General features: G+C 37.9%; 1 protein-coding gene across 5 annotated transcripts in view; it reads right to left on the bottom strand.

Moving 5' to 3' along the window:
- MPP7 (membrane palmitoylated protein 7) overlaps positions 1-24,598 on the bottom strand; it is a 294,359-nt gene that overhangs the window by 111,891 nt on the left and 157,870 nt on the right. For all 5 annotated transcript variants that reach the window (XM_032593849.1, XM_030321167.2, XM_032593848.1 and 2 more), the window contains 2 exons: positions 8,884-8,961; positions 6,176-6,256 (listed from right to left, as the gene is read on the bottom strand). In XM_032593849.1, coding sequence (XP_032449740.1) covers positions 6,176-6,256; positions 8,884-8,961 — 159 coding nt within the window. The remainder of the gene's footprint in view (positions 1-6,175; positions 6,257-8,883; positions 8,962-24,598) is intronic.

Genomic DNA, 24,598 nt, shown 5'->3' on the forward strand with positions numbered 1-24,598 from the left:
TTGCAGTTAAAGCAATTTATCAACTATCAAAAATGAAACAACACAAAGAGAAGACATAGTGAAAAATTATGAACGGAACATTATTGAGCCATGGGACAACTTATATACACCTAACTGGCATCTCCAAAGAAAGGAGAAGTGCTAAAAAAATATCTAAAGAAATATGGTAGAAAATATTCCAAATGTGATGGGGTAAAAAAAAAAGCCTCTATCTGTATCTAAGCACAAAAAGCATAAAAAAAATAACACTGTATTGCTTAAAACCAGTGAGAAAGAAAAAAAATCTTAAAATCAGCCAAGAGAAAAAAGATAATAATGACAACACACTTCAGAAACGTGAGCCACAAGATAAAAGAGCAACATCTTTAAAATACTCAGAAACCGCCAACCGAAAATTCTATACCTAGCAAAAATATCTTTGAGAAAAGAAGAGATACTGAAGAGTTTTTAAACACATACAGAGGCTGAAGGAATGTATCACCAGAAGACCTGCATTACAAGAAATGGTACAGGAAGTCTTTCAGACAGGAAGATAGGAATGACAGTAGATGGGAATATGGGTTTATAAAGAGGTGAATGAAGAACATCAGAAATGTCCATTATCTGGGTATCTATGGTAACTATCCTGCACATAATTAAGACTAATAGAGATCACTAATAAACATCTTCTAAAATAAAATGATTATTATGGTTGATAGGCAATATTAGTAACACCAGCTATGTATTTTTTCCTCTTAAGCTTTTCATCTCCATGTCTGGATTCCAAGATTTACAAATACTAAGTTCCTAATTTTTAATAGCTTTGCTTTACAAGTATTTTTGGTTAGCCAACATTTTTATTCTGAACTAAAAGTAACTTTGTATTCTATTTTCCTGTTTTTTAACTGTGGTGACTTTATTCTTCAATATACAGATTGTCCTTTTGAAAGGCAACACACCTAAATAAGAAAATTGTATTTCCATATGCCATAATCACCCAATCACAACTGATGGGTTTACCTGTTGTTCAGAAGAATATGCAGGAAATTGAACACTAGGCCTTCTAACCCATCAGGCACACAGGCTCTCACTGCTTTGGACCCCCTGGAGTCAATTGTACGTTCAAAGTACCTGTCAGGTCCACAGAATTAAGTGTCTAACTCATAAGAATGAGTAACACTGATTTATTCCTCCAGAAGGAAGCTTAACTTGTCCCTTTTGCATGCTTTAATGAAGTCTCATCCATTCTACATGCTCAGGCAATGAGTAATTTCTGGTAAGGACATGTTTTGGAAAGCTAAAAATTTCAACAAATCTTCTTATTTTATTGCCTTTTTAAAACCCACCAAATTTCCCCCAACTTCCCTAAATTATAATACCATGCTCTAGCGATGATGTCACTTCACTGTTTTATCAAAAAATGAGTCTCTGAATGAGGACTTGGAGAGGTGGATTTGCCTATAATGTGGCCATGCAATGCCTAGGAGTGGATCTTATTTATTAATGACTCTCTGCCTCCCGGGAAAAAAAGTCGCCATAGAGATCCATATCCCTTCAGAGGAGTGCCCCCAAAGGCCACCACTATTGCTCTTGCCCACCCCATCACCACAGGAAGCTCCCACATCCTATCACTTCTACTGAGGCCTTGTGCTATTCACTATACCACTTCCCTGTTCTCACCATCTGTTGTTTCTTTGATGCTTCGTTACTTTAAGATTTGGACAGTAAGACTGTATCTTGTAACCACTACTGAGTAATAAGAGTAATTATTATTTATTGTTCGTATATGGCAACTGACTGATTCAGAGATTTCAAGACTGGGTATAATCTTTACATCTTCGACAGCCTTCATGTGAGACAACTGTTACAAAATGACAAGTCATTTCCTAACTATTGGAGACTCCAGGGCAACAAGCTGTACAGGAAAAGTACTGACATATATTCCAGTGGTGATCAATTAGCAAAAATGAAAAAGAACATTAATTGCACAGGGCTTGCAAGGGCATGGAGCAAAGGACCTTCTCACGTGTGAGGCCGGCAATGTACACTGGGAGGACCTGTCCAGGTCATTGCTAAGGACAACTGGCAATCACTACTGAAATTTCAAATATACACACGTTTTAACCCAACAATTTATATCCCCAATAAAATTCTGAAATATACAAGAGATGTGCATTATAGTGCTGTTTAAATAGCAAAAAAAACAAAAAACAAAAAACAAAAAACAGAAATATCCACCTCTAAGAGAGAAGTTAGATAACTGTTACTCCAAACAGAAGTCCACAAAATATCAAAATGTTAAAAGTGCACAGAACAAAAAGTAGTGCACTCTATTTATAATGGGAAAATATGTATGTAATATTTCTGCATGCAAAAAAGGAAAATTAATGCAGCCAGTGGACAGGAGCTATTCCTGAAAGGTCACACAGTTCACGGACAAAACAAAAAGTCACTAAACATACGGCATGATGCTCATCTGCACTAACGGAGCAATGGAAATAGGAACTTCTCCTTTCTTCACGGTTTGAATTAGAAATGCAAGTACATAGTCTCAAAAAATGTCCTGTTTTTAAGTCTCCATCAAGTCCCTTGTAAAAAGGAAAATTAGAGTCAAAGTAATAAGTTATCACACCTTATTAAAGACCAATGTAAATTATTTACATAAATAAATAAACAATTTCTTCTAACCTCATTCATGGATTTTCTTTTGTACTTTTCCTGTGTGTGGGTGTCTATCTGTCCCTCTGTTCCTGAGGTTATTAAGGTTTCTTCTTGATCCCATGATTATGGTCCAAATTTTTATACTCAAATCTTTAGTTGGAATTCACTATGTATTACATTATATATAATACACATTAGATATATATATATTTTCCCCCCAATAATCAACCAGTTGTGCCAATACCACGTACTGAAGCTACATCCAGTTCCACCCATCCCCCACTGCCATCCCCTCACATCCTTCACTAAGGCCATAATCGAGCTTCACCTGGATTACTTCCTCAGGCTCGCGGCTGGCCTTCCTCCATTCAGCATTCCACTTCTCCCACCCTACCACCCCCTTCCACTCTGAGAACCTGTCCACGAAAGCGACTGTGTCGCCTGCCTGTTTAAATCCTCTCAGTGGCTTTCCAACTGCTCTTAGGATGACACCCAAACTTTTTAAGATGCTCACAGTAAGGGTGGCCATGTTAATTTATCATCTAAAGACAGAAACAAAAGAATGGGAAGGAGGCTATTAATAATCATGCTGGGACCACAGGCACAAACCAGACTTCCTGGGCAAACCAGGACATATATGCCCCCCCCACCGCCCCCTGCCACTCAAAAGATCCCCTGTCTAGCTCTGAACTCCCGACCCCTCCCCTCTGCCACAAGCTACTGCTCAACCACACTGAACTTATTTTGTGTCTTCAAACTTGACAAGTTACTTGATGGGATTTCATACACTATTCACCTTATTTAAAACATCGGTTTTCACATCCCCCCCCGACTCATCTCTCACTCCTTTTCCTTTTTTTGGTGACCTCGAAGCCAATCTTCAGGGCTCAACTTCTACGTCACTTCCTCTGCAAAGTTCTCTTGAGCCCCTTCCCCACTTCCCAAATTTAGATTTACCACCCCTCTCCTCTGTGTTCCACAGTATTTCTACGCATCCTTTTACCCAACATTTCTCCTGTCAGCTGCATTAGCCTTCATGTACCTTCTGCAAGTTCTATCTACAGGGCTTGGCACAGAGTAGGCATGGGACATTTGAGAACGAATGAATGAAGATCTGACTCTGGCAACATTATAAATAATCAGAGAAAGTTTTAAAACTTTTCAAAAAAGAGCTGGCAGATCTGTAGGACACACGTAGTATCCTTCTCATAGTGGCTATATATTTGGTTGTATATATCCACGTCTGTTTATAAACATCATTATTGCTTTGGAGGTACACCTCAGGCTTCTTTTCACTACTGTGCACTAAGTATTTTAAATGGAACAGCCATCTTTAACTAGCAAATAATTATTTCTCTTAACCACTAAAAAATTAAAAACAGTATTCAAATTAACATCTGGGAGTTACATTTTTCATATTTAAAACTGTCTGTTCAACTTATAATTCATGGACACCTGTCATATTCTACTGTACCTTGCTTCTGCTTTGAAAAAAAGACAAGCAAATATTTTAGTTTACTAAACGACTTCTTACAGTAATTACCTATAGAAAGTGAAATTCAAATTGATGGTAGTTAATATAAATGATTTCAAAGAAATCAATGTTAAATGTTAGGTCAAAATGGGACGGAAGATTTTTTCCCAAGACTGGCTAACTAGAAATTGTCACTGTCAATCGTGACGTCATGTGTCTGCAATCTTACCCACTTCCTACACATAACTTCCCGAAAATACACCTTTCAATCTGACTTCCCACCCATTCTTTTACCACATGGCTATATAATTACAAAAAGTTTTAAAAGTCTTCATCTAAAATATTTTCACCATAACAAAGTTTCAATATCCAATTATAAGGCTGTAGCCAATGGTGCTGAATACCATCTAAAATCATACCTCCCTCTCAAGGCAAATACCAGTTTCCATCCAGTATAGTATTTTATTAACTATTCCATTCCAAACACTCTTGAATATCAAATCATGTTGTTGGTTTTTGTCAGAAACATTCTTCTTTGATTTCTAATACTCAAACCAAGACAACACTCTCAAGTAGGAGTTTAACAAGCCTTCCATTGCTAACCTCACCATTTTCTGGTTCAATATTAAATTCTCATGTGTACTCTGAGACCAAATGAAGACATTTTCAGAAAACTGTCTACCTATGAATCTCTTACTCTGAGCTCTTCACCTTTCTGAACACTGTGTCTTTAATTTCCTTATTCTTTCAGAACTAAAATTCAATCTCCTCTGTACCAGTACAAGTCAATGACTCCAAATTACTAATCAGGGTCCATTTATTTTTAACAATATGTTCATGTATTTATTTTACTTACAGGGATTAGGAATTATGGCTTGTGCATGTTTTTGCTTCATCTTTTATTTAATACTATCTTTTTTGACTACCAATTTAAGACCATTATAGCACAGTTCCACAGGAGATTTTTCAAGGAAGGCAAAAACCAATTTTGGTATCTATGCAGAAATATTCATTTGACAGCCTACGTATGCTTAATAGAAACTGTCGTAAGACAAACAATAGATAGATAATAGAAATTGTCATTCTAATCACATTGTCCATATGTAATTTTCACTCATGGAAAAATACTTCACATGTAATTGCAGGAGTATCAAGTCCAAAATGTACACGTTATGGGATTTAGTGCATTAATGACCTTCGAATTAACAGGAAGATTTTTAAATGACTTCTGTTGACCAACCACCCTTGACGGAAAGATAACTGATATGGCTGGAAAGAAAATGGCAGGGAAGGGGTGAAATACATAAAGGAGATTCAGAGGTATGATCTTCCAGTTATAAACTAGCAAGATGCAGGAATGTCGTAGACCACAGGGGGAATACAGTCAATAATAATGTAGCAATTTTGTATCATGACAGATGGTAACTAGACTAATTACAGTGACCATTTTATAATATATATAAATATCAGAACATGATGTTGTACACCTAAAACTAATACAATATTGTTATGTCAATTATTCTTCAATTAAAAAATGGTAGGGAGAACTGAAATCTGCCTACCAATATTTTCCTAATATTTTATACTGGAAAACTGCTCTGCTCTGTAAGGTGGTAGCATATATTAAAACATGAATCAGGAGAGAGAGAGGAGATGGGGACGACAGGGAAGGGAGGGAAGAGGAAAGCGAAAATGATCCTATAGGAAAATAGACATTGTTGTCAAATATACTGGAATACCATCAAGTAGCCAAGTAAAATGAACCTGAACAAAACCACTAATAGGCTCTGTATTCAGTACTCTTACCTTCATTTAATGAGAAATTGACCTTGAAGTGACATTACATTCACCAACTTAAACCCTGAGCTTCCCAATTAAAGTATTTTGTAGTTGGTCACATTATCATCAAAAGCTCAACTCTTTGTCCTTAATGGAATTTAGGTTATTAAAATGCTGGGCACCATTTGAAAAGATATTTACTGAAAATTGATGCTCGAAACAAAATTCATCTGAAGTCTCAGAAAGTGGCTCTTCTGGAAGATATTTATTACATGTCCTCACCTTCACATTGGGTTTTGACAGCAGTTTCAACAGCTCTCTGATCTCACTGTTTAATGGCTTGTTCTGAAGCTCTTCGGCCAGCTGCAAGGGAGATCACATGGACAGAGAGAGCATTTAGTAAGAGCACTGTGTAGCTCCATGTGTGACAAATGAGAATCTATCTTGCCACTTTCCAGTGATTAAGGAAAAGTCAGCATGAAAGAAAACAGACGATCAATCACTGCTCCTCTTTTTAGGCCCTTGGTAGCCCAGGTCCCAGCCCGGGATCTTGGCTGAGAGTATAACTAAAAAAAATCCTATCAGCCAGATCACCTTCTGATTTATTGCAATGAGGGCAAATCCCAGCACTTCATCTTAAGGAATGGTCTTTTGCATGCAAACAAAGGACCACTTGTAAAAAGGACTGGATCAGGCTTTGACACGATTTTTTAAAAGAGAGAGAAAGGAAGAAAAAGAAAAAAATGAAAAAAAAGGTTCTGAATGAGGTGGTGAAACCCACAGGGTTTCCAAAAACCCACAGTAGCTTGCTGTTTAGAGCTGAACTGAAAAAGAACTAGAATGTCTCTAATAGAGCAAATGGTCTGAAACTTTTATTATGTTTACCTACACAGACTAAGAAGTCCGTTAAATGGGAACCAGGCTAATCATAAAATGACTTACAATAGGTTGACAAGTACTCTGGTACCAAAAATGCTGACTGTATTCTACTATAATGATCGAGAATGCCCGTAGATGATTCTAGCTAAAGAAAGGGTTAGAACCTTGAACCTGTCTCATGTTCTTCATTTAGAGATGTTCCTATCAACATTCTGTTCCGTTTCAGATATGGTAAGGATCATATATTTTCGAAAGAAGAAAATCAAGAACAAATAGAAAAAAAAAATTATAGGGGTGCTGGGGTGGCTCAGTTGGTTAAGTATCTGACTTCTGATTTCGGCTCAAGTCACGATCTCATGGTTTGTGAGGTTGGAGCCCTGCATCGGGCTCTGCACGGACAGAGCAGAGCCTGCTTGAGATTCTCTCTCTCTCTCCCTCTGCCCCTCCCTCTCTCCCTTAAATAAACATTAAAAGAAAGAAATTTAAAAAAAGAAAAAAAAATTGTGAAATACTCAGTAAAGAATTCAAAATATGTACATATATTTTCATTTAAAAACCGTTCTTAAGATATTGCACGAAATTTCTTTTTGTTTCCACCAAGGTTTTTAAAAAGAGCTGTTCTTATCTCTGGAAAAGGACTTTTCTCTAAAAGAAGGGCATAATATAAACTATACACAAAAAATAAAATCTGATAAAATTGATAAATTCACTGGTTACATTTCAAAAAGTGATTTTACTTTTCCAAGGTAAAATTTTTGTCAAGTTAAAATAATTCTTAGAAATAATCGCTAACTTACAAAAAGGCATAAAAGGCTCTTGCATGCCTTAGTCACTTTTTTAAAATTTAAATATATTGCTGGGATGAATTAGAAAATGCTACATTTTACTGTATACGTCTCTAATTTTTTTTTTTTTAAAAGCAATACTGTAATATGATTGGGCCTCAATCACATTGGATATCAACAAATATTTCCCCAAACCCTCAAGAGTCAATGTCTTTAAGGTGCTTTTTAAGACTTTCTCAAGTGGCAACTACAGCTCACAGCTGTAGAATTCTATCTACACCTTCACTTCAAAAATTTTGGTTCTACGATGCACAGGAGTAAGTCGCCTCATAAAACACATACACTGAAACATCCCGATAATTTGTAATCTCTGGATAAACCTGGAAGGGAGGCTGGGGACTCACCAGGCGGCAAACATCTGAGAGATTTATTACATATGCTTTATTATCTAAATTAGGAGATAAAATATATATAAGAAAATCAACCTCGGAAGGTGGTTGGTTTTCTTAAATTATACTTATGGCCCTGATATTTTACTCAAGTGAACTACTGCTTGTTTTATCACAACAAAGTAAAAAGTTTAAAAGGCAACAGGTAAGTTAACAGGACATCACTAAAACGAGCCTTCACACGCAACCGATTTCTTGTGCAGCTTTGGTGTCTTACAGTTTATCCAGGTGCGCTCTCAATTCATCCGAGTTTGAAAGTTAACAGTAAGAAACAGCAAGTTAGCTCCCTCCCCCAGATCGAAAATAAAATTATAGCCACAGGAAATTAACTACTCCATCAATGCCAACTGCTTCTAAAATTTATTTTTTGGTTATGAAGGTAATTTGGAAAGGTCTAATATCCATAAATCATTACTATGCTTTATAATCCATTTTAAAAACAATCCTGTCTTTTTATGTATTTCATATGCCTCATTCCTATACGAGTATCTGTCATTTTTTTAGCACTGTCAGCAATAGACATATCTCATTTGTCTTTATTTCTCCAAAGCATTCCTCCTGCCTGTGACTTTTCTCAGAACGCTAATAGCTGACAGCTTCTCTCTCCCCGGAGAGTTCGAGCCTAAAATTTCTGTTACGTAGTTACCAAGGCAGAACAAGATGGTATCTCCAATGCAAAATTTTTAGAGCAGGAGAGTGAATGAAAATCAGCATAATATCAGCATAAGCTCTGTGATGACAGGACTTTTGGAAACGTTTGCAGCTTCTTCTGGTTTTCGCTCATTGGATCACACGCGTCTGTCTGCACCGGGATGAGCTCTGTCCCGGCCAGGCCCGAGGGAGCCATGTCCCAGGGAGCTCAGGAAGGCACACTTACATCATCGGCCAAGACCGCTGCGCCGTGGAGGATGGGCACGGGGTTCTGCTTCTCATAGTAGTGGAGTTTTTCATGAATCTGGAAGAAAAACAAGTGAGTATAAGTTCACCTGCTGGCAAACGGGAAGATACTGTAAGATTTTTATCTCCGCCAAGAAAACTGATCCGCTCGACTCTCTAAACAAAAACTGTATGTTTCGATAAACCTAGAGATGACAGGTATGTGGGCATCATTCATCTCTGGTCCAGTGTTTCTAACATGAGGTCAAATGGGGGAAAAAAAATCGTTATCAAATAGGACTCACAGAAAAGCTAAACCTTAGTTTTTCCCCTGAATAATTGTTAGTTTTATAAAATCTGCAATTTCTAAAACATACTGCTTCAATACCTTAAGTACTGGTTGTAATTTATATTCCTGCTAAAAACATAAATTATGATTAAAGCAAAGTGATAAGCTGGCAGCTACATCCTGCCAGGCTGGTTTGTGATAACCACGAAGAGCGAGGGGGCTGGCACTGTGTGGGCCAGTGGTCAGCACTCTGGGAACGCCTTTCTGAGCATGCTGTTCCTTTGAGTCTTTTTTCCCCCCAATTGTCAACGTCTCCCCCGCCCAGGGTCAAACTTCGAAGAAACAAAGAGAGTTCTCATAGCTAGAGAGACACGTCTCATAACTATTAAGCTTAAATAATTTTCTGTACTGTAAAACCAGTAAAATTATATTGTTAAATAATAAATAATTTGGTCCTTCATTTCCCATCATTACCCAAGATACACAAAGGCCAGAAGATAGTTTAGTGCATTATAAGACAGCGTTCTGTAAAAAAAAAAAAAAAAAAAAAAAAAAAAAAAAAAACGAAAAAACCCGAGTATTATCAAGAGATGAAAGATGCTTTGACAAACGCAAAGCATTTGATTGATTTCAGTTTGATCGATTTCAGCTCATACAGAGGTGCCCTTAAAATGTTATACTTGAAAACTTACTTGAGCCTCTACTTATTCATTTACACTTGAAGAAATTGCCCCTCACTATATATAAAAAACAGTTGCACTTCAGAATTTCCCATTTTTAATAGGTATCAAGTAATACACTCTTAGGTATCCAGTAATATACTCTTTAATTATACTGAAAGCTAACCAAACTCTCTTGTAAAATGTCTGGAAGATAGATTTTATTTTGATTAGCCAGATGCTACTGCTAAGAGAGGATTCTATTACCTTTTTGGCAAGCTGGTCCACAATGCAAAGTATCAGGGAAAGAATTTTGACACTTATGATATTACCAGTGATCAGGACCACAGTTTTGCTTAAAATACTGGAACATTTAAATATTAATCACGGTAGGGTAATAAACAAATTATTGCATTAAGACTACAAGCTATAGAAGGAGCAAGATTTGATGTGAGAAACTATTACAGTATGATCGAAAACAAAACCGTCCCACCTAAGAGCTAAATTAATTTTGCTTAAGTCAGTATCAAAAATTCAGTCACCTCAACAAATACTATCGTAGAATGCTGAACCTACCCTTCTCGGAAGACTTGCCTAGCTTTATTGCAACTACTTGTTTAAATGTCTGTTTCCCTGTAATAATAAATACAGAGGCTCATAGTTACTAGGGACTTACCGTGTGTCTGTATTCCCTATATAACAGTGATCAGTACTATCAGTAATACAGTCTTCAGGGAGTTCAGTATTTTAATTCCTTAACCCTCACAAGAATAGTAAGAGGCAGAATGCAACAGCATCCCATTTTACAGATGAGCAGATACACAGGAGTTAAGCAATGTGCTGTGGTTCCACAGAGAAGCAGCTGAGCTGGGACTTAAAGATCAGGCCACCTGGCTTAGTGTCCGAGCTCTTCACTGCTCCAGAAGCCTGCCTCTCAGACTAACATTCCTCTGCCTTCCTCACGGACCTCATTCACTGCTGGCTGAACAGGACAGAGAGGAGGCTGGGCAGATACGTGACAAATAATAATGGCTGTTTCCAATGACCACAGGATGGTCCCTTGGCACCCCTCCCCTTATTTTTTCTTTCCAACATTTCTTCGGTTTTCCAGATTAATTTATATTGATACACTACTGTAATCACAGCCTGAAATTACATGCCCCAAATAAATGTATTGTTTCTCCACTTACTTTGCTGCTTCTGAGTGTCTTTTAAAACCTGTGAGCCCCTCTCTCCACATCATCTTCTGTAGATCTTCAGCCAAGTGATATGAAAACCTGCCCCCACCCTGCCCACCCTGGGACTTTGTATTCTATCAAGAATTTTCAAATGTTCTCCTACAGTTTCTTTTTTGTGTTTTTTTTCTCCTAGAATTTCTAACTGCCGGTAACCCTATGTTGATACATGTTTCACTTCAGGACAGAATTTTAAAAATTAAGTTGGTAGGAAAGTAAAAATTATTCTAAGTAGTTCTAAGTTGTCTGTTGCTTCCCAAATAATTGACTTTTATTGGTATTTTTAATATCCAGGAAGAAAATGAAAAACCAAAATGAGTTTTAAATACTAATAAACAGGTAAGACGTATAAACTTCACCCCAAGGTTATTCAACAGAACTGTCTGTGATATTGAAAACATTCTGGGGGCGCCTAGATGGCTCAGTCAGTTAAGCATCCGATTCTTGATCTCAGCTCAAGGTTGTGAGTTCAAGTCCTGAGTTGGCCTCCACAATGGGCGTGGGGCCTACTTAAAAAAAAAAAAAAACGTTCTGTACCTGCTTGCCCAACATGGTTAGTCACCGGCCACATGTGGCTAGTGAGCACTTGTCCTGTGGCTAGTTTACTTAAGGAACTGAATTTTTTATCTTATGTAATTTTTATTAATTTAAATTTAAATGCCCACGAGGCTAGTGGCTTTCATATTGAATGATATGGCACAGCTTTATGTTAAATGCTGTAATTCACCTTTACACATCAGAAAAATTCACTGTGATATAGTTTAGTCAATTTCCCTGAGTGCTAACATTCTGGAATCCAACAGACAAACAGAACCACAGACACAGCATCTAATTACTAAATGTCATGTATTGCCAAACCTACAAAATCTCATTTATTTTAACTTAAACACTTCCCTTTGCAGACTCAGCCATGCAATAAAAGCATACTTCGTTTTTGTCCTCTGAACAACAAGAAGAGAGCAAAAGTGGAAGGAGTTGCAGAAAGAAAAGAGTCAGGAGTAAAAAAGACTGGCGAAGAGGGGAGACTGGTTAGTTTCATACAATAGCAAAACAGGCAATTATTCAAAAGTAAGGTCCTAAAAAATGGCATGCTAAAATATTTAAAATACACTATTAAGAAAAAAGGACGTTTTAAAACGGAGACATTTATGCTCCACTAAATAGTGATTATGCACGTGGCCGCAAGGGTTCGTCTTCTGTAATTATACTTACATCAGAAAAAGTCAGTTAAAATAAAAACCATTTCTACATGTAACCAATTCTTATAGGAAAGCTGTAATTACCTTCATTTACACACATCTTGAAAATAAATGTTTAATTTTTGTAAGAGAATCTGGTGCCAATATAATTTTTGTGCACGTATCGCAGAGATGGTTTTAAATGAAGTTTCAATAGCGAATGTATAAAATAAATCTTGACTAATCTCAACACAATTATTCGTTTGAAACGTCTCAGTGACGTGTAGAGGTAAACGGAAGAACCCAATCATGGTTACCCGAATGGTATTAAATAAACCAAAGCTGTAAAAATCCATTTCCTGCCTTCTATTATGAATATTAAAAAGCAGTGAAAACAACCGCTCAGTAGTTGGATTCTCTGTTAACAGCAAGCAGCCAAACCAGAATTAGCACTGCATGCACCCCACCCCCCACCCAGCTACCTCACGTATTTAGAACACGGAGAAGAGACAGTTCCGAGTATTAGAAGATCCACGGGACACAATGCCAGCCAGGAGGAGCTGGGAATGACAGAACTATGTTGTGTAGGGTTTAAAATAAATAAATAAAAATATTCTACTAATGGCGAGGATCCTCTTTTAAAAAATAATAATCTTTCTCCAAAAAAAACCATTTTATTAGGAAAGAGGAAATTTAAAGCTGGAAAAACATCAACAGAACAGAGGCAACAGTGCTCAACTGTATGTCCTTCTTTCCAATTTTATAGCACTACTCTCTCTTTTGGCGAATTTTCTTGGCCAATAGCTCCAAAAAAATAAAATTATTAAAACTGATGAGGGGTAATGCTTTGTTCCCTGTCTTTAATATGCAATGAATTCTGGCTTTCCACTGCCATAGATCCATAGTATCATGTGAAATTAATACCCATGCAAGAGTTATATTATTATTATTTTTTTTTAATGAATGTTCATGGCACGTGGGTAGCTCAGTCAGTTAAGCATAGGATTGGGTCATGATCTCAGGGTTGTGAGATGGAGCCCCTCGTTGGGCTCGGTGCTGGGTGCAGAGCCTGCGTGGGATCCTCTCTCTTCCTTTCTCTCTGCAGCCCCGCCTATCCCCCCTCTGAAAATAAATAAACTTTAAGATATATATATGAAAAAATTTAATGTTCAATCTCACAAATGTTTTCCATTAGATACAACCATACTGTTTTTCCTGTTTGACAAGGTAATATGGGAATTCTATTCATAGATTTCAAACTACTACTCATCCTGGCATTCCTACGGTGAACCTTGCTCGATTAGGATATATTGATCTTTTAACGTGCTGTGGAATCCACTGGCTAATATTTTATTTAGACTTTCTCCATCAATATTCTTGACTGAGGCTGTGTTATTTTTTTTCCCCATTGGTCCTGTCTTTCTTAGGTCTTGATATCAATATTCTACTAACTTCATTTTTTTTAAAACTATGGAAGCTTCTATCTTTTTATATGGGCTGAAAACATCTCAATACTACTGGAGTGATCTCTTCTTGAAATATTTTACTGCATTCCCCTGAGAAACTAGCTGGATCTGATATATTTTGGAGGGTAGCTTTATCCCTCAACTTTATTTCTTCTGGGTGGCTTCTGGCAATTTCTCCATGTAGGTTTTTCTATCTTTTCTATTGTCAGTTGTGGCAAATACTATCTCCTAGAAAAATTATTCGTTTTTTTTTTCCTGGTCTTAAAAAATACCATCTCCCAGAAAATTATTCATTTTCTCTTTGAATCCACTGAAGCAAAATAGCCTCTTGTGAGTCTTTGAATTTCCTCTATTACACATTTTCTTTAGCACCATTTCTTAGTTGCTGTATCCATGCTTTCTCTATTTCTACCCTTTATCCCTCCGTTAGTTAACAAACATTGACTTCACTGTATTTTCAAAGAACTACCTTTTAGATTAGCTTTACTGTTTTTGTTTTCTAGTATTTTTCTGTTTTCATCTTAGTTCATTCCTTCTTTCTGTAATCCAGCCCTTCGTAACCCTTCAGTCATAACACTTCATCGCACAAATTATACGAAAACGAAAGAAAAGGCAAACTACCCTAACTGGAGTTTCGTTCATTCACAAAACATTGACTAAAGCAAGCACCCATTCTAGGAGAAAGATACTCAGTATGGGAAAAAAAATATATGGCAAGAGTGTACGTCACTTAAACTTGTCTATTTAGAAAGGTAATAGCCTGGGAAAGATGAGGACACAGACTACAGAAAGGGAAAACTTCAGTTGACCTATTCAAGCAAGTGAGACTAGTATTTGCCCCTGTTTCATTCACTGCCCATTAGCTGGGCAGCTGAGATCATTTGTTTTGTTTCTTAAATTCCACATATGAGTGAAATCATGGGGTTTTTGTCTTTCTCTGACTGACTTCTTTCACTTAGCCTAATAAGTCTCTAGCTCCATCCAAGTCATTGCAAGTGGCAAGATTTCATTATTTTTAGGACTGGCTGATATGCCATTGTATATATATACCACATCTTCCCATTCTTTAACTTCTAAAATGTTTGAAATGTTTTCATTATTAATGTTCCATTTTAAACACGTTAAACGTTTTTTGAAAATAAAGCAAATATATTTCACTGCATACCCAGCATCAAAATTAAAGCGCTATTAGCCTGGCATATTTGCTTCAAATATCTCTTAAAGTAATTCATAAGAGATAAGGCTAGGGACCCGTCCTTCTGTCCCTTCCTCTTTCCTCTCTGCCAAGAAAACGAAACATTATGTTGACACTGACAGATATATTCCCATATGCATTTTCATCTTTTTAAACATATATACATTGATAAACATCATAAGCTTTTTTTTAATTTTTACTTAAGTTCTAGTTAACATATAGAATTTAGTGACTCATCACTTCCATATACAGCCAGCGCTCATCAAAGCTATTTTTGTACATAAATGGCACTGTTTCCTCAACAACTGGATTCTTCATTCGATACGACATTGAGATATCTAGCTTGATACATGTATATGTCGTTCATCCATTTTAACAGCTCGATGATATTCTGTCATACTAATTAACAGTAGTTTACATGGGACATCCGGGTGGCATAGTTGGTTAAGCATCCGACTTCGGCTCAGGTCATGATCTCACAGTTCATGAGTTCGAGCCCCACAACGGGCTCTGTGCTGACAGCTCAAAGTCTGGAACCTGCTTTGTATTCTCTGTCTCCCTCTCTCTCTGCCCCTCCCCTGCTTGTGCTCTTTCTCTCTCTCAAAACTAAACATTAAAAACAAAAACAAAAAAAACAGTAGTTTCCCTATCTTTTTTTTTTTTTTAAACTGAGAACACGGTGGTTGTTTCTGCTCTTTGTTATTGAATGCCCTTTCACACCACTCCTCCCTACACTGTGGGAGATGCCTAACAGTCGTCAAGTGTTTCCTGAGTGCCCAGACCCTTGCCAACACTTGGTGTTATCAGACATCTTGCTAATCAAATGGATAGGAAATGGAATCTCCCTATGGCTTTAATGTCTATCTTCTCCAATTTCCGAGTTCTGTTTTCACAATAGTTTCAGAGGCAGAGACAGCTGCTCCCAACATAAACTGTCCTCTTCCACAGCCATTGAAGAACTGTAGCTAGACAGCCGCTGCCTAGTGAAGCCACATTTCCTGTCATGTCCACCCTCCACCCCTCCCCCTACAGCTCAGCTGTCAAGCACGACAGGGAAGTTCTAAGTGCCACTTCCAGGCTGAGGCTTTTAAGAAATCGGGATGCTTCCTCCATACTCTCCCCCTCCCCCAGCTGCCTGCAGACTATGACAAGGCCTTAAATGACAGCAAAGCCACCAGATGGAAGCATCTGGGTCCCCAAAAGACCTTACAGAGGTCAGCAACACCTCAATCTGACGTATCCCTCTAAATGATCGCTGAGCAGGAAATCAACTTCTGTCGTACCTAGACTATTACATTTTTTTCGACTACTTGTCAATTGTCCACCCTACCTTAAAAAATACGGCAGCCCTGGGCACATAGAAGTTACTTTAACATAGCCAAAGACATCCAGCTTTTTCTATATGGTTGCGCATTTTGTTTCTTAAAGAAATTATTCCCTGTCCTAATAAAGAGATTCTGCTGTGACTTCTTTAAAGTTTTACACTTTGACTTCGTATAGTGAAAGAGCTCTAAGTTAATCTATGTCCAAAAGGATAGCACCATTTAATCTCTTCCCACTGATCTGTAATATTACTTATCAAACTCCCGTACACGAATTATCTGTAGCTGGGCTCTCTATTCTGTATTCTTAATTTGTTTCTCTGAGCCAATATTGTTATTATACTTTTATCTACACTCTTGACATTTAGAGTAAGGAAAAACTTCTTAGCCCTTTATCCTGCCACAAGGCTTTTGGGTTAAGCTTGCCAGCTACACATATTCCGTGAAAAACGAAGTTGGGATATCTTAACCATCTCCCAGCATTCTGGGAATTTTCTTGAAATCCATCTTCCAATCACTTTGCTCTCTTAAACTGTCTAATCTCTAAAGAACTTATTCACAGAGTGTTTTTTTTTTTAAGTATTTATTTTTGAGACAGAGAGAGGAGACACACAAGTGGGGGAAATGGCAGAGAAAGGGTGACGCAGAATCTGAAGCAGGCTCCAGGCTCTGAGCTGTTAGTGCAGAGTCCAACGCAGGGCTCGAACTCACAAACCGTGAGAACATGACCTGAACCGAAGTCAGATGCTTAACTGACAGCCACCCAGGTGCCCCTCACAGAGTGTTTTGAGTTTTTTTTTTTTAAATAACTCTGCATCTTATTTGTATAGTTCAAATATGACTCTTTTTACAAATCTCTGTTCTTTTTTTCCTAGCACCTCATGTTCTTCTTATGCTTAAAGCCTTCTTTATAGCTGATATCATTTAAGCATACTTAGTTTATAAAATTGTTGTATTACATAGAGTGCTTAACTTTTAAAAATTTTTTTTTTTTCAACGTTTATTTATTTTTGGGACAGAGAGAGACAGAGCATGAACGGGGGAGGGGCAGAGAGAGAGGGAGACACAGAATTGGAAACAGGCTCCAGGCTCTAAGCCATCAGCCCAGAGCCTGATGCGGGGCTCGAACTCACAGACCGCGAGATCGTGACCTGGCTGAAGTCGGACGCTTAACCGACTGCGCCACCCAGGCGCCCCAAGAGTGCTTAACTTTTAATCTTGCTATTTGCGATGCCTGCAGACTGTAGCTGAGGGTAGACTGTATTCTCAAATGTTTTGTAATCTGGGGTTGTTAGTAAATCTTCCAAGGGGTGTCATATTAAGTCCTAGGTTGATGGTATATCTTTTCAGAAAGCCTTTTTATTTGCTTCTGATGGGTGAGTTTGCCAAATCGCCAGCCGCTTCGCTACTTTCACAATTTGGGATTCCTGGGCTCTGTGGGCAAAAACTCCAACCACAGGAAAGATCTTGGGAAAATGGTAGAGGAAGAGATCCTGAGCTCACCTCTCACAGATCCATCAACACTAGAACTACAGACGACGCAACTCACTGTGAACATCATCTAAAGACTGGCAAAATACATCTTCCACAGACCAACAGTTAAAGGGGAAGCCACATGAAGAAGGATAGGGGAAAGAGATACAATTGGAAACGAAATCCCCAGACCCATGACCCACCAGGAGGGATATTACAAGCATGAAGACGCTCTCTCAGAAGAGAGGGAAATCAGCCCCATAAAGACAAGCCTCCATAAAGCCTGGTTTAAAAGTCAGCAGTGCTTAACTGTGGGAGCCAGAGGGCTACGGGAAAGCAAGAGTGTGCTCTTTCAAGGGCCAATGCACCATATTGCTTAGTCTGAGACCCAGCCCAGAGGCAGCGGTTTGAAAATCACCTGGGTTATACATGAAGGAAATTAATTGACTTATTTTATAGCATGTGCTGGAGAAGCAGGAATCTCTACGAACCTTCTGCAGAACAGCAGTGTTGGCGGGAGCCCTTTCTCTTGCCTTCCACCAGCCAGCTGGCCAGACACCGGAATGAGTCAGTTCTGCCAGTCTCCATCTACCTTGCTCGCGCTGCTTGCCCTGCATTGGCGCTCCCTGTGAACCCGGCCCACCGGATCTGCCCACCCCAGCAGGTGCCCCTCCAAAGCAGCTCCTGCTCCAACAAACCAGGTGGGCAGCCTCAGTGGGCACAGCACCCTCCAAAACAATTCCTGTCCTGGAGAAAGGGGGGCCCGGGGACATCCCAAAAGTGCCTGCTACTGGTGACCAAAGGGTATTGTGCTCCTGGACCCACAGGATGCCTTCTATATAAGGCCACTGCCTTCAACACCAGGAGACGTAGCTGACCTACCGAATACATAGAAACAAACAAGAGAGACAAAATAAGGAGACGAAGGAACATGCTCCATACAAAGGAACAAGATAAAACTTGAGGGAAAGAACTGAAAGAAACAGAGAAAAGGAATCTACCTAACGAACGGTTCAAAGTAATGGTCATTAAGGGGTCCCTGGGTGGCTCAGTTGGTTAAGAGCATGACTCTTAACCTCAGCTCATGTATTTTTTTTTTTTTTTTTTTAACGTTTATTTATTTTTGGGACAGACAGAGACAGAGCATGAACGGGGGAGGGCCAGAGAGAGAGGGAGACACAGAATCGGAAACAGGCTCCAGGCTCCGAGCCATCAGCCCAGAGCCTGACGCGGGGCTCGAACTCACGCACCGCAAGATCGTGACCTGGCTGAAGTCGGACGCTTAACCGACTGCGCCACCCAGGCGCCCCTCAGCTCATGTATTGATCTCAGGGTGATGAGTTCAAGCCCTGCATCAAGCCCCACACTGTGTGTCAAGCCTCCTTAAAAAAAAAAAAAAAAAAAAAGCTGGGGTAACAATTCCCATATCAGACAGAATAGACTTTAAAACAAAGAGACTTTAAAACAATGAGACAGGGGCACCTGGGTGGCTCAGTCAAGCACCCGGCTTTGGCTCAGATCATGATTTCACAGTTTGTGGGTTTGAGCCCACATTGGGCTCTGTGCAGACAGCTCAGAGCCTGGAGCCTGCTTCAGATTCTGTGTCTCCCTCTCTCTCTGCCCCTCCCCCAGTCACAATCTGTCTCTCAAAAGTCAATAAATGTTAAAATAAATTTGTTTTTAAATTTTTTTTTCAACGTTTATTTATTTTTGGGACAGAGAGAGACAGAGCATGAACAGGGGAGGGGCAGAGAGAGAGGGAGACACAGAATCGGAAACAGGCTCCAGGCTCTGAGCCATCAGCCCAGAGCCCGACGCGGGGCTCGAACCCACGGACCGCGAGATCGTGACCTGGCTGAAGTCGGACGCTTAACCGACTGCGCCACCCAGGCGCCCCATAAATTTGTTTTTAAAGAGTGTAATGAGACAAAAACATCACATAACGATAAAGGGATCAATCCAACAAGAGGATATAACAACTGTAAATATCTATGTACCTAAGACAGGAGCACCTAAATTTATAAAGGAAATACTGAGATATAAAGGGAGAAACTGACAATAATAAAATACTGTGGGACTTTAATACCCCAATTATATCAATGGATAGATCTCTGAGACAGAAAATCCATAATGGCTCTGAATGATACATTCAACCACATGGACTTAACAGATATATACAGAATATATTTTCAAGTGCATGTGAAAAATTCTCCAAAACATATCGCACGTTAAGCCACAAAACTAGTCTCAAGAAGTTCAAGGAGACTAAAATCATAACAAGCATCTTTTTTGACCATAATGCTATGAAATTAGAAATCCATTACAAGAAAACACTGAAAAAAATACAAAGTGGAGGCTAAACAACCAGTCAACGGAGACGCCAAAGGGTAAAAAATAATGTGTGTATACACACACACACACACACCTGGAAACAAATGAAAATGGAAATACAATGGTTCAAAATCTTTGCCACAGAGCAAAAGCACTTCTAATAAGGATGTTTATAATGATCCAGAACTACCTTAAGAACCAAGAAAAAGTCCAAATGAACACTTTAACCTTATACTTAAAAGAACTAGGAAAAAAGAACAAAGCCCAAAGCCAGCAGAAAGAAGGAAATAAGAAAAATCAGAGTGTAAATAAATGAAATAGAAATTAAGAGAACATAGATAAGATTGATGAAGCTAAGCTGGTTCTTTGAAAAGATAAACAAAATTGACAAAACTTTAGTCAGACTCATCAAAAAAAAAAAAAAAAGAGAAAGGACTCAAAGTCAGAATGAAAGAAGTTACAACCAATATCACAGAAACACAAAATTATTTATTATTCAGAATAGTATATATATTTATATATATAATTTATATATATAATTTATATATATAATTTATAATTTATATATATAATTAATGTTTATATTATTTAATATAAACATAAGTAATATAATATTAAGAATTATAAGAGACTACTACAAAAATTTATGCACCAACAAATTGGACAACCTTGAAAAAATGGATAAACCCCTAGAAACATAAAATCTTCCAAGACTGAATTAGGAAGAAATAGAAAATCTGTAGAGATAAATTACTAGTAACAAAACTGAATCAGTAACAATAACAATAACAATAATAGCTTCATGGTGAATTCCAGCAAACATTTAAACAAGAGTTAACGTAGTTAACTAGACTAGTTAACCTAGCCTTCTCAAAATGTTCCACAAAATTGAAGACAGAGGAACGCTTCCAAATTCATTCTACAAGGACATTATTCTGATACCAAAATAAAGACACTACAAAAAAAAAAAAATTAAAGACCAATATTCTTGATGACTATAGATGCAAAAATCTTCAAACAAAATATCAGCAAACCAAATGCAACAATATATTAATGAGATTATTCACCATAATCAAATGGACTTATTTTAGGGATCAAAGGGTGGTTCAACATCCTCAAATCAACATGATACACCACTTTAACAAAATGAAGGATAAAAATCACATGATCATCTCAACAGGACACAGAAAAAGCATTTGAAAAAATTCAACATGAATTCATCATAAAAACTCTCAGTAAAGTGGATAGAGAGAGAACTTAAATAAAAAAGGCCATATACGACAAAACCCACAGCTAACATCATACTCAAGGGTAAAAGCTAAAAGCTTTCCCTCTAAGATCAAGAATAAGACAAGGATGTCCACGCTTGCCACATTTATTCAACATAGTACTGGAGGTCCTAGCCACAGCAATCAGACAAAAGAAGGCGGGGGACGGCACCTGGGTGGCTCAGTTGGTCAGGCATCCAATTTCAGCTCAGGTCATGATCTTGTGGTTTGGGAGTTTTAGCCCACATCGGGTTCTCTGCTGTCAGTGCAGAGCCCATGTGGGATCCTCTGTCTCCCTCTCTCTCTGCCCCAACCCTGCTTGTGCACTCTCTCCCTCAAAAATAAATAAACATTGAAAAAAAACAATTTAAGCCACCCAAGTTGGTAAGAAAGAGGTAAAACATGATATGATATATAGAAAATCTTAAAGGCTCCACCAAAAAAAACAAAAACAAAAACAAAAAACTATTAAATGAATTCAGTAAAGTTGCAAGGCACAAAATTATATACTCTGAAATCTGTTGTGTTTTTACACAGTAATAATAAACTGTCAGAAAAAAATGGAGAAAACAATCTCATTTACAATCACAACAAAAAGAGGAAAACACCTAGAAATAAATTTAACCAAGGAGGTAAAAGACCTGTACTCTGAAAACTATAAGACACTGATGAAAGAAACTGAAGAAGATACAAATGAATGGAAAGATATCCCATGCTCATGGATTGGAAGAATTAATATTGTTAAAATATCCATATGACCCAAAGCAATCTACAGACTCAATGCAATCCCTATCAATTCAATGCAATAGTATTTTTCATAGAACTCAAACAAATAATCCTAAAGTTTGTATGGAATCACAAAAGATCCAGAATAGCCAAAGCAATCTTGCTTGGAAAAGAAGAACTAAGCTGGAGGTATCACAATCCCAGGTTTCAGACTATACTACAAAGCTATCGTCATCAAAACAGTATGATACTGGCACAAAAATGGACACAGAGATCAATGGAACAAAATAGGGAGCCCAGAAATAAACCAAGTGTACATGGTCAACTAATCTATGACAAAGGAGGCAAGAATATACTATCCTATGGGAAAAGGATAATAATTACTTTTTCAAATAAATAAATAGTGTTGGGAAAACAAGACAGCCACATGGAAAAGAATGAAACTGGACCACTTTCTTACACCATACACAAAAATTAACTCAAAGTGGATTAAACACCTAAGTGTAACAACTGAAACCATAAACTCCTAAAAGAAAACCCAGATCTTAGTACTATTTTTCTGGATGTGTTTCCTTAAGCAAGGGAAACAAAAACAAAAATAAACAAGTAAAACTGTAAACTAAAAACTTTCTGCACAGCAATGAACTAAATGAAAAGGGAACGTACTGAAGGGGAGAAAATGATACATCTGATAAGGGGTCAATATCCAAAATATTTAAAGAGCTCATACAAATTAATACCACCAAAAACAATCTAATTAAAAAATGGACAGACGACTTATGCAGGCATTTTATCCAAGAAGATATACAGATGGACAACGGACACATGAAAAGATGCTCAACATGACTAATCATCAGGGGAATGAAAATCAAAACCACGATGAGATTTCATGTAACACCTGTCAGAATGACTATCATCAAAAAGACAAAACAAGTGTTGGCCAGGACGTGCAGAAAAGGGAACACTTGCGCACCGTTGATGGGAATGTAAATTGATGCAGCCACTGTGGAAAAGTGTAGAAGTTTCTTAAAAATTTTTAAATGGAACTACCACATGATCCAGTAATTCTACTTCTGGGTATTTACCTGAAGAAAATAAAAACACTAATTTGAAAAGATATATACACCCCTTATTTTATGGCAGCATTATTTCTAATAGCCAAAATACAAAAGCAACCTAAGGGTCCATCGACTGACGCACAGATAAAGAAAATGTGATATGTATGTATATAGGTGTGTGTGTATATATATATACACACGTGTGTATACACACACACACACACACACACACACACAATGTAATATTACTCAGCCATAAAGAAGAGTGAAATCATGCCCTTCATGACAACATGGACGGACCTAGAGGGTATTATGCCAAGTGAAATAAGTTAGTCCGAGAAAGACAAACACTGTATGATTTCACTTATATCTGGAATCTAAAAAACAAAACAAACAGCCTCAAAAATACAAAGAAACTGGTGGTTGCCAGAGTCGAGGGAGTAGGGGGGTGGGCAAAATAGGTGAAGGGGATTGAGAGATCTGAACTTCCAGTTATGAAATAAATAAGTTCGGAGATGAAAAGTACAGTATAGGGAATATAGTCAATAATACTGTAATAACATTGTATGAAACAGATGGTAACTACACCTATTGTGGTGAGCATTTCATAATGTATGTAATAGTTGAATCACTGTTGTATGCCTGAAGCTAATATAATATTGTAGGTCAACCACATTTCAACTAAAAATTAAAAATGGCTTTAAAACTCCACACCATGGACCAACCAGTTCATGGTTACAAAGCCTGAAACTAGAATTTTTTTAGTTTATACCTAATCCCAAAACAAGACAGCCCAAATTCTTGGCTTTCTCTCTAGAAAGGCAGTTGGAATTTTTCTCATTTTCCCATTCGCTAACAGAGTAACCCTAGAAAAGGAACCATTTTACATGTGTGACTCAGTAGCAATGCCCCGCCTATATTGAGCCTAATGTCCGTAGAGTGCCCCCCACACCTCCCCCATCCCCAGTCTCTGGACAACCTCTCCAACATAGCTGTATCATGAGCTTAAACAGTTCCCAGTATTTACTTTCCTCTTCATTTCTTAAGTGGATTTCCCTTACTCTCTTAACAAGCTTAGTTATGCATTTAAAAGAATGTTTGCAATTATGTACCTAGAATGTCTAGGTACTTACTGTAGGAAGTAGAAGGCTGGGTTGATTATTTAATGTAAATTAATTCTGGCTTCTAAAAAGGCAGCATCCAGTTTCCTTGCACAGTATTATTATAAAAGGGGGGGTTCACTTCTTACTAGCAGGAGGAGATTCTAGGTACTTTTATACTTGAGCTTTCATGACTTATATTCATTTGGCTTGTGAGATACATTTTGGTCTGTGTTTCTACCTGATCTCAACGTATCTTTTTTTTTTTTTTTAATTTTTTTTTTTCAACGTTTATTTATTTTTGGGACAGAGAGAGACAGAGCATGAACAGGGGAGGGGCAGAGAGAGAGGGAGACACAGAATCGGAAACAGGCTCCAGGCTCTGAGCCATCAGCCCAGAGCCCGACGCGGGGCTC

This window comes from Lynx canadensis, chromosome B4 (assembly GCF_007474595.2).
Source record: "Lynx canadensis isolate LIC74 chromosome B4, mLynCan4.pri.v2, whole genome shotgun sequence".
Lineage (NCBI taxonomy): Eukaryota > Metazoa > Chordata > Mammalia > Carnivora > Felidae > Lynx > Lynx canadensis.